The following is an 11781-nucleotide window of genomic DNA, read 5'->3' as shown; positions in this document are numbered from 1 at the left end:
CGCGGAGAGGGGGTGGGGAATGATCAAACACTTTAAAAAGGAAGAAGAGAAGCAAAGGTAGAGACCAAAGGTAGAGAGAGAGAGAGAGAGAGAAAGAGAATGTAACAAGGGGTACATAAGGTTCCAAGCGATTGGTTGTGATAGGGGACTCTCCATTCAGAGGCACAGACAGACGTTTCTGCGGCCAACAGCAAAAAATCAGAATGGTGTGTTGCCTTCCTGATCCCAGGATCAAGGATATTTTGGAGAGAGTACAGAATATTCTCAAAGGGGAGTGGGACCAGCAAGAGGTTGTTGTACATATTGGAACCAACAACATGGGAAGGAAAAAGGATGAGATTCTGAAGTGAGAATATAGGAAGTTAGGCAGGAATTTAAAAAGGTCCTTCAGAGTAGTAACATCTGGATTACTCCCATTACTATGAGCTAGTGAGGGTAGGAACAGGAGAATAGAGCAGATGAATGCATGGCTGAGGAGCTGGTGCAGGGGAGAAATGTTCACATTTGTGGATCATTGGAATCTCCTCTGGGGTAGAAGTGACCTGTACAAGAAGGACAGATGGCACCTAAATTGGAAGAGGATTAATATACTGGCAGGGAGATTTGCTAGAGCTGCTCGGGAGGATTAAACTAGTGAGGTGGACTGGGGTGGGGGCACCCACGGAGATAGTGAGGGAAGAGATCAGACTGAGACTTGTACAATTGGGAAAAGGAGTAAGTCAACAGTCAGGAACAAAGCAGAGAACGAGGTAGTCGAGTGTGGTGCTGGAAAGGCACAGCAGGTCAGGCAGCATCCGAGGAGCAGGAGAATCAACATTTTGGGCATAAGTCCTTCATCAGGAATTCCTCATTCCGTTCCCATTAGGATGAAAGACAAGGTTGTAGGGAATGCTGGGTGATTAGACAAATTGAGGTTTTTGTTAAGAAGGAAGCATGTGTCAGGTATTGATGGCAGAGGTCGAGTGAATCCTTAGAAGAATATAAAGGCAGTAGGAGTATACTTAAGAGGGAAATCAGGAGGGCCAAAAGAGGGCATCAGATAGCTTTAAGAAATAGGGTTAAGGAGCATCCAAAGGGATTTTATAAATACATTAGGGACTAAGGGTAATGAGGGATAGAACAGGGCCCCTCGAATATCAGCAAGGCAGCTATGTGTGGAACTGCAGGAGATGGGGGAAATACTAAACAAGTATTTTGCATCAGTGTTTACTGTGGAGAAAGACATGGAAGATATAGAATGTGGGGAAATAGATGATAACATCTTGAAAAATATTCATATTACGGAGTTGGACGTGCTGGATATCTTAAAACGAGTCAGGCGGATAAACCCCCAGGACCTGATCAGGTGTACCTTCGAACTCTGTGGGAAGCTGCGGAAATCATTGCTGGGTCCTTGCTGACATATTTGGATCATTGATTGTCACAGGTGAGGAGCCAGAAGACTGGAGATTTGCTAATATAGTGCCACTATTTAAGAAAGGTGGTAAGAACAAGCCAGGGAACTGTAGATCTGCGAGCCTGACATTGGTGGTGGGCAAGTTGTTGGGACGGAATCCTGAGGGACAAGATTTACATGTATTTGGATAGGCAAGGACTGATTATGGATAGTCAACATGGCTTTGTGCTTGGGAAATCATACCTCACGAACTTGATTGATTTTTTTGAAGAAGTACCAAAGAGGATTGATGAGAGTAGACAGGTGGACATGACCTATATGGACATCAATAAGGTGTTTGGCAAGGTTCCTCATGGTAGCCCAGTTAGCAAGGTTAGATCATATGGAATATAGGGAGACATTTGGATACAGAACTGGTTAAAAGGTAGAAGACAGAAAGTAGTGGCGAAGGTTTGCTTTTCAGATTGGACATCTCTGAGCAATGATGTGCCACAAAGATCGATGCTGGGTCCACTGCTTTTCGTCATTTATATACATCATTTGGATGTGAACATAAGTGGTACAGTCAGTAAGTTTGCAGATGACACCAAGATTGGAGGTGTAATGGACAGCAAAGAAAGTTACATCAGAGTAGAACAGGATCTTGATCAGGGGCCAATGGGACAAGGAATGGCAGATGGAGTTTAACTTGGATAAAAGAGATGCTGTATTTTTGGAAAGGCAAATCAGAGCAGGACTTAAACACATAACGGTAAGGTCCTGGGGAAGGTTGCTGAACAAAGATACCTCGGAGTGCAGTTTCATAGTTCCCTGAAAGTGGAGTAGCAGGTAGGAAGGAGAGTGAAGGTGGCATTTGGTATGCTTTGTTGGTCAGAGCATTGAGTACAGGAGTTGGATAAGGTATATAGACAAGGTCTTTTCCCCTGGGGTGGGGAATCCAGAAATAGAAGGCATAGTTTTAGGGTGAGAGGTGAAAGATATAAAAAGGACCTAAGGGACAACTTTTTCACACAGAGGGTGGTGCACGTATAGAATGTGCTGCCAGAGGAAGTGGTGGAGGCTAGTACAATTGCAACATTTAAAAGACAGCTGAATGGGTATTCTATGTTCTATGAATATGAGGGACTTGAAGGATATTGGCCAAATGCTGGGAAATGGGACTAGATTAACTTAGGATATCTGGTCAGCATGGACGATTTGGAGCGAAGGGTCATTTTCCATGGTATACATCTCTATGACTCAGGTTTAATATTTTAACGAATCTGCTGGTAGGAGTATGCAGATAGTTGGTGGATTTAGAAAAGGTATGCAATATATTAATTTTTGGAACCTCTGAAATACATACAGTAGTTCAAAACTCCCTTATTTACATTACAAGTCTTAAGAATATAGAAGAGCTGGAAATGTGTTGCTGGAAAAGCGCAGCAGGTCAGGCAGCATCCAGGGAACAGGAGAATCGACGTTTCGGGCATAAGCCAGCATGCCCCTGGATGCTGCCTGACCTGCTGCGTTTTTCCAGCAACACATTTCCAGCTCTGATCTCCAGCATCTGCAGACCTCACTTTCTCCTTAAGAATATAGAACACAAGTAATTGAAATACATTTGAAGGTGGAATCTAAATCAGCACAAGTGAGGAAGAAAAAGAAGGTAAAGTTGGATACATTTCGGTAGGAAGAGACTAATGTGGATCACAAACACCACTTGGGCCTGTTGGAAGACAGTTAGCATCTGAAAGGAGGAGTTAACTGACGTCACAAACTGTGCTTCCCTTCATTATATACAGGATGTTTCCTGGCAAGAATTAACCATAGTCCTGTAGTTTTCTTAATGGGTTCAACATCTGGTTCTCTTTACTACTAATATTGTGCAAAAATATTTTAGTTATGGCAATGTGAAATTAGCTGGTTGAGCTTAGCTTGATGTCCCACAAGAGATACTCATGTAATTAGATATTAAATGCAATGATTAAATTGATTGAAACTAAGATATCACCTTTTCCCCAACTGGTATCAGTTGCACAGACAGATATGTCTTTCTTGATGTGACCAGAACTGGACACAATACTCTCTAGATATGGTCTAACCAAACCATTGTAAAGGTTCAAATGCACTTGGCATTTTACTGATAAACTACCAATAAAAAATATATTGTTAACGATTTTTAAATCAAAGTTTCTGCACATCTAGTCTCAAAATCTCTGATTTCAGTAGCAATCTGTAAAGGATGGGTGCTTATCGCATGCAGAACCTACCTGTTATGTATTGAGGTGACATCTAAATGGATGTTTGGAAAGATGACGTATACTAGCGTGCTTTGAAGATTTAATTTCAGGTTTGTACTCTGAAGTTTTCTTGTTAAAATTAAGCATGCTGTGTCAACTAATAAAATTACACATTTACCTGAATCTCATCACAGTCTAAGGCTTTATCTTTATCCTGATGAAGGGCTTATGCCTGAAACATTGACTTTCCTGTTCCTTGAATGCTGCCTGACCTGCTGTGCTTTTCCAACGCCACACACTTTGACTCTCTACCTTTGTCCCACCTCATTATAGCCTTGCTGACCATGCAAGTGATCATTTTATTTTGCCACAACCTTTCATAATACTGATCTGTGAGAAGGTGCTGAGGAAATTAACTAGAATGATTTCAGAGAAGAGGAATTTTAGCTACAAAGGTTAAGTTCAGGAAGTTGAGATTACTCTTGGAGAAAGGGGTTTGGAGGTGGGAAATTTAAAAAGGTGCACAAGATCATGACAGGTTTGGATAAGGCAGACAAAGAAAAGTTGTTCCCATAAGCTAATGGTACAAAGACCATGGAGCAAGATCTTTAGGGTGTGGACACAAGGGAAAATGTGATAAATACCTTGTTTTCTAAAATAGTGGTAATGACCTGAAACTCAATATCTACATGGGTGATGGAAGCAGAGATGATAAATAATTTCGAAAGAAAATTGGTTAGACTCTTGATGGAAATAGTGGGCAATGGGGTTGAGTGGAGTAATAAGACCTATTGAACCACTTTATAAAGACGTGGCATGCACCTCAATAGGGTGAGCAACCTTTTAAATTGCCATGACTACATGCAGTTGTGATCTGGCCTGCTACACAGACTTCAAATGGCATATTTCAAAAATTTGGAAGGGATGTTGTTAGGTTCTTTTCCAGAGGTTTCATACACGAAATGCAATTTGCACACACCAACTTCTACAAACAGTTAAAGTTTATTCAAGCTTGTACAAGCTAGCTGACCCCCTCTGATACTCTTTGCAAGCATGTGAAGTCGAGTCAGGAGAGAGACCCTGAACAAAGAAAACACATCCCCTTTATATGGGTCAGTTGGTAATGCTCACAGATATTCTGGCCATGCCCCCCCCCCCCTCCCCCATAATCACATGTTACCCCAGGTACAATGGTAGGATGAGATCAGCATCGGAGATTATGCTGTGGAATTGTTGTGCAGACGATTTCCTGACTCAGTGATTCTCCAAGACAATGTAAGTATGATATGTCCTAGCTTCGGGGCGGCCCTGCAAATGAGTTCTGACTCCACTACTTCCCCACACAGTGTAGGTGGAGTAGGCTTCACCACTGGGGATGATCACACAAGTGAACCTGATTGGCTGGGGGATGGCTATGTAAGTATTTGTGAATGGAAGGGGCAGAATGAGGAGTAGTAGCAAATGACTGTCAAAATGGAGTGGGAGTCATCCGCATCCCTGCATGAATGTCATCCTCACCCACATCCAGACTATTCAGTCAGTGCAGTTTAACCCATTAATATTAATGTCCAGAGATATTCCAATTTAATCTTAACATTACAATGTAAGGCAGATACGTAGACAACTCAATGTTGTTCTCATTTGAACACAAGTACAAGTACTAGACCAGCTCTCTGAAGGTACCCAGCACATTTTCCTTAGACTTCTTTCTGAAAAAATATTTTATCTTCATTCTGCACTGAAATTACAGAGGAACTTTTAGGAATTCAGTAGACAGAATTAACTTGGGTCACTAATCTACTTGGAGAAATACATTGCTTTCTTTTATACTATCTAGTTGCATTTGCTATTACTACAATGTTTTGTAAAAGATATATGAATTTGCAAATTAAAATGCAAATATGAACCAAGATAAGAGCCTGCAATGTAAGTGACTGAGCATTCTGTTCTTGCTCCCAAAATAAGCTGCGTCTTTTCACTTCATAGAAATACGCAACATCTAATTAGTAATAGATGCAGCGAACACGATGGATAGGAATGTCTGCCATGTCCTTTCGGTGATCTCTAGCATAGTCCCACAAGAAGTAATCGATCAAAACAGAATTGATGTGTGCATTGATGCATCCTTTCTCTGCTCCAAGTTCCAGAATGCGACGCAATATTAACTCAACACACCAAATGGAGCAGCCTCGAATCTCTACCTCTTCACAATCCCCTGATTGGAACAAGACACCTAGAATGTGGATAAAAACACAGTTTTAAACTTCAGTTGAAGTGGGTTGTGTCAATGAAAACCTGAAAAAAATGAGAATAAACTTTACAAAATGGAATGTTCTTGTTCAACTGAATAATTATGGATAAAGCTTTGTCAAAACTGTCCTATATTTTAATTGACTCAATTGTTCTTTTGCAACTATGCTGGGCTAGAAGTTCCAGCTACTTGCAGCTGTTAAGGCCATTTATGGTCTTAACCTTCCTATTACAGCAGTGAGCCTTCCAGGTCAGTTTTCCAGAGGATGACCAATTAGTTGTCTGTCTGAGCTTGTCTTCCAATTAAGGACTGGAAGGGTAGAGAAGGGCAAAGTGAAATGAATAAGAGCACCAACCACTTTCTCTACACAAGCCTGAGATAATACTCTGAGAGCTGCTCTGACAATAGTAAGATTTTGCTTGGGGTTGCCTTCAAGTTTGCCATTTGTATCACTGAAGAGTCAGATTTCATTCCTTTTATATGCCAGTTCAAATATGTACTGCGCAGCTACCTTCCAAAATGAGAAGGTTTGACAAAACTCTGTAACTAGCTCACATGGATCCCTTGGGAATTTGCTGAAGGAGCTGAACAATTCTTTTACATCAGTGACTCCTATTTACAGAGTATGCACTTTGAATTCACACTAAATTGATTACAAACCTTGTTTAAGTTTCTCCATTAGTTTTTCTGAGTATTTCATGGCTCCAAGGTGGACAAGTACTTGAGGGATTCTGTAGTCTGCAAATATAGTCAGACTTGCTATGTCATGAAAAGCACCATCCTCCTTCCCTTCAAGTAGGCCCCAGATATCCGCTATAAGGATTTGTGCTCTTTTGTAAAAAGCAACTTTCTTGCCCTAAGCAAATGAAAGGTAAGATTATGTAAGTTTTCAACACATCTCTAATCCATCACATATCACTCTGCAGAAATTTGGCAATTATTCTTTATGATTGATGTCAGTAGATAAGATAATACCATCTTACTACCTATACCATCACAAGAAAACAAAGTTCTATGTACAACCACAGAACTCTTAATCATGTGCAGTGACTCCGTCTCAGAGTCTGGCATGATAACTGTTTGCTAATTATGAATAAGCATGATATCAAGCTATGGTAGAACACCAGGAAAGCTGGGATGCAAGTGTACCACCAAATATTTAACACTGAGTCACAACACTGGAGGGTCTAACAAATAAGCCTTGAATAATAAAGTAAAATCAGACTGCAGATGAAAGTTTTATATAAAATATTAGTGATTACACTATTTCAGTTGGTCTCTCGTGGGAAAAGAACAAAATCTTCAGTAAAAGAAATGCAAGTGTAAAATAATTATAAAATGGGAAAAAGAGAATCCTTTAGGTAACCAGAAACTACTTTCACAAACGGTCATCTCATCAGTCAACTGCTGTGATTGGTTTCCCTTTGCCTGTCCACACCACACAAATTTCTCAACAGCATGTTGCAATGATCTGGTTTGTGATGAAGCAGCTTCATGAAACTAACAGAAGCCAATTTAACTTTCAAGAATTGATTGGCTACATATCTGGTGTAGCTATACGTAAATGATTCTCTTTTCCAGGATAAACCTTTGAATGCTGCAATCAAGTCTGGCCACTGACTCAAGAGAAGAAAAAGGCAGAGGAGGTGTAACCACAGCTGATGTTTAAGGTACATCAGCATGAAAGGCAGTCTTAAAAGTGCACGACAATATGCTGAGGAAACGGTTAAGGACACAACACCTTTATCAAATCACAGTTAAACAGATGTATCAGGGAGCATCACTTGACACCAAGTGTTAACAATATCTGTAATGGTTTTCTGGGTATAAGAATGGTGGCAAAACTTGAGGTAAGATCATTCAACACTTCCTTTGTGGATCAATTGCTGCTTTAATCACTCTTTCAAAGTAGGTACACAAGTGTGTTTAAATTAGCAAAATCAATCCACAATCCAAGCATGAAAGTCAATCCCGAGCAATATAAATATGAAATAGTATCGACATTTTTCTTCTGGTTTGTTTTCCACCTAAAAGATACCAAAGGTCTAAGCAGCAAAGCAACTCAACACACACATTTCAGGGAACAAACATCTACAAGCTTCAGGCCTACGCATGACAAAAGAGGCAACATGCTTTGGCATGCCTTACATTTAATTTTCTTTCCAGTCAGCTCTGAGAGTTCTAGGTGCACATGAAATTAGGGCAACAGACTGATTATGCAAGTGCAGTTCTAATAAATTGTTTGGGGTCCCCTGGTGGTCTTCAGGCTCTACAATATAGTGCCAAATACTCAGACCAATACCTCAAAAATTAGTCCAACTCAAACCAGCATTCAGCACCTCATTAGTTTATTGACTGGATTTTTTTTTAAACTTGCTTCCTGCTGTTACAGTATTGTCGTCCCGTATCCCCCCTCAGTCAAAGCAAAACGAAGGAGACACACCTCCTTCATCTTTATTCCAGGCCGTGGAGGGATAGAGAATGATCGCTCATGTGCACATAGACATGAGTTCACGGACTTCTCTGAAACAGCAGTTTTTCAATGAACTATATATTTTTTTTCTTTTGTGAAAGAGAAATGAGTAATACACAGGCTGTAGTACTCATTATTACAATATTATTCACCTTGTTAACTGACGTTACACACTGAATGTTATGTCATCCTGTTAAATGGCTGTCCGTAACAAATTATTTTCCACCTTGTTAACCCATTACCTTTTCCTCTAGCACCCCATTGTTAACTGCAAGTTCTTATCTGATCTGAGTCATGCTCAGCTGAACCACGTTTCACAAAACTTAGAACTTAACTTAACTCCTTCCCTGCCTGCTTAGATCCTATACACATTCTCATTCCCTCCTTTTATCATTTCATGATAACCAATGGCATTACCAGCTTTCAGAAGACTCTGACAGCCAGTATTTAAGCAAGTTATTGATACACAGCATACAATGAATATAACAACAAAAATTACGAGTCCGTTACAGTAAAGAGTTTGAAGAATCCTCCCATGTAGAAAAAAAATTCACCAGTAAACTTCATAAATCCAAAGTCCTTAGTGACCACTCCATCCCCTCCAAGTCGAGTGGAAATGAGCTAGTTCTCCCAAATTACCTCAGTAAAGTCCAACCTGAAAACAAAATTCAGTCTGTACTTGCACACCACTCCATGGAGAAATCCAAATTATTGGATAAGGGCAGTTAAATGCTTCATAAAACTGAGACTTCCATCCTTCTGCAGATGCTTCAGATGGAGGATACCAGCGCGTCTGAGTGTACAGTATAGCAGCTGCAAGCTAGGACGTAGCATTCTTCGCTGCGCCTTCTCCCACTCTGCTGTTAAATGTAACAAAGCCAACTGGCTGTTTTGATGTTAGCTTGATCAGTGAACCTGCATATCCCTAAAATGATCGAAAGACAAGGTAAAGCTCACGTGGTTTAACGTCCATAGGAAGGTCACTGACAAAAAGCGTACTGATATCCTCTTCACTTTTCATGCAAAAGAAGGATTGTGGGTAATCCAAGATGGAGGACGGGAAAAACTTCTGGCTGTAACAGCTGCACCTTTTTTTGAGGCATTTTAGGTGCTGGAGGTGAATTTCTCAAATTCCAGGAGCAGCAATTACTGTTTTATATGCTGTTGCATTGTTTTGGAACTTTGAAAAAAAAAAGTCAAAACAACAGCAGTTTAAAAGGGAGACGAGTAGACAAAGGAAGCACATGGTGCGGACAGTGCAGGGGGGAGGGAGAGAGAGAGAGAGAGAGAGAGAGAGAGAGAGAGAGAGAGAGTGCGAAAGTGAGAAAACCTGCACAGTTACTGCCTTTGCTGTTTGAATTAGTGTATCGCTGAACATCGGAGTGCATCTGGGAAAATTAACAAACAGTGAAATTCACAACTAATCTTAGAGGAACTGTTGAGCGAAGTTCACAGCACAGAATCAGATAAGTTAATTGTTGTTTTAAGTCTGTCCAAGAGAAAGGCTGCAGTAGTGAGTATAGTAGATTCTTTCTTGATTATGTGTTTTTGGAGAGAAGTCTCTTGCTTAAACTTAAAATATAAGCCATAGCTATTAATTTAACCTGGGGCAGTGTTTGTAGAGGAATAAGACATTGTTATTTTCTGGGTCTGTAGACTGTGAAGGAGCAAAAATGGCCTTTGCAGTGATATGTACTTCTTGTCAGATGTGGGAGTTTAAACAGAGTTCAAGGGTTACTGCGGATTATATCTGCCATAAATGCTGTTGGATGCGAATCTCATCAGATCGAGTGGATCGGTTGGAGAGACAGATAGAAGCAATGAGGAATTTGCAACAGTAAAGTATGTGATGGATGGCAGTTATAGGAAGGGGGTAAAGTCTCAGATACAGTCACATAGATGGGTTAACTCCAGGAAGGGTGAGAGAGGTTGGCACCGAGTGCAGGAGCCTTTTGTGGATATACCCATTTCAAACAGGTATGCTGTTTTGGAAAATGTAGGGGGTGATGGATTCTCAGGGGAACGTAGCACGATCAGCCAAGTTTCTGGTATTGAGACTGGCTCTAATGCAACGAGGGATATGTCGGCTTCCAAGAGATCAATTGTGTTAGGGGATTCTGTAGTCAGAGGTACAGACAGACGTTTCTGTGGCCAGCAGAGAAAAAGCAGAACGGTGTGTTGTTTCCTTGGTGCCAGGATCAAGAATGTTTCAGAGGGTGCAGAATGTTCTCATGGGGGAGAGGGGCCAGCAGGTCATTGTTCACATTGGAACCAACAACATTGGAAGGGAAAAGGTTGAGACTCTGAAGGGAGATTACAGAGAGTTACGCAGAAATTTAAAAACGAGGTCCTCAAGGGTAGTAATATCTTGATTACTCTCAGTGCTACGAGCTAGTGAGGGCAGGAATAGGAGGATAGAGCAGATGAATGCATGGCTGAGGAGCTGGTGTCTGGGAGAAGGATTCACATTTTTGGATCATTGGAATCTCTTTTGGGGTAGAATTGACCTGTACAAGAAGGACGGATTGCACCTAAATTGGAAAAGTACCAATATACTGGCAGGGAAATTTGCTAGAGCTGCTCAGGAGGATTTAAACTAGTAAGGTTGGGGGGGTGGGACCCAGGGAGATAGTGAGGAAAGAGATTGATCTGAGACAGGTACAGCCGAGAACAGTCAGGGCAGGAAGGGACAAGGTAGGACTAATAAATCAAACAGCATTTATTTCAATGCAAGGGGCCTAACAGGGAAGGCAGATGAACTCAGGGCATGGTTAGGAACATGGGACTGGGATATCATAGCAATTATGGAAACATGGCTCAGGGATGGGCAGGACTGGCAGCTTAATGTTCCAGGATACAAATGCTACAGGAAGGATAGAAAGGGAGGCATGAGAGGAGGGGGAGTGGCATTTTCAATAAGGGATAGCATTACAGCTGTGCTGAGGGAGGATATTCCCAGAAATACATCCAGGGAAGTTATTTGGGTGAAACTGAGAAATAAGAAAGGGATGATCACCTTATTGGGAGTGTATTATAGACCCCCTAATTGTCAGAGGGAAATTGAGAAACAAACTTGTAAGGAGATCTCAGCTAATCTGCAAGAATAATAGGGTAGTTATGGCAGGGGATTTTAACTTTCCAAACATCGAGTGGGACTGCCATAGTGTTAAACGTTTAGATGGAGAGGAATTTGTTAAGTGTGTACAAGACAATTTTCTGATTCAGTGTGGATGTACCTACAAGAGAAGGTGAAAGCCTTGACCTACTCTTGGGAAATAAGGCAGGGCAGGTGACTGAGGTGTCAGTGGGGGAGCACTTTGGGGCCAGTGACCATAATTCTATTCGTTTTAAAATAGTGATGGAAAAGGATAGACCAGATCTAAAAGTTAAAGTTCTAAATAGGAGAAAGGCCAATTTTGACGGTATTAGGCAAGAACTT

At 41.1% G+C, this 11781-nt stretch overlaps 1 protein-coding gene across 1 annotated transcript in view; it reads right to left on the bottom strand.

Annotated features, from left to right (window-relative positions):
* Positions 1–4601: 4601 nt before the first annotated feature.
* Positions 4602–11781, bottom strand: part of c2h9orf64 (chromosome 2 C9orf64 homolog) — a 31316-nt gene continuing 24136 nt past the window's right edge. The window contains exons 4-5 of the mRNA XM_043712979.1: positions 6530–6725; positions 4602–5851 (exon numbers count right to left, since the gene is read on the bottom strand). Coding sequence (XP_043568914.1) covers positions 5622–5851; positions 6530–6725 — 426 coding nt within the window. The 3' untranslated portion in view covers positions 4602–5621. The remainder of the gene's footprint in view (positions 5852–6529; positions 6726–11781) is intronic.

The sequence above is a fragment of the Chiloscyllium plagiosum genome, chromosome 2 (assembly GCF_004010195.1).
Source record: "Chiloscyllium plagiosum isolate BGI_BamShark_2017 chromosome 2, ASM401019v2, whole genome shotgun sequence".
NCBI classification, from domain to species: Eukaryota; Metazoa; Chordata; class Chondrichthyes; order Orectolobiformes; family Hemiscylliidae; genus Chiloscyllium; species Chiloscyllium plagiosum.
Note: the sequence above shows the minus strand (reverse complement) of the source record. Positions and strands in the feature narration are given on the sequence as shown.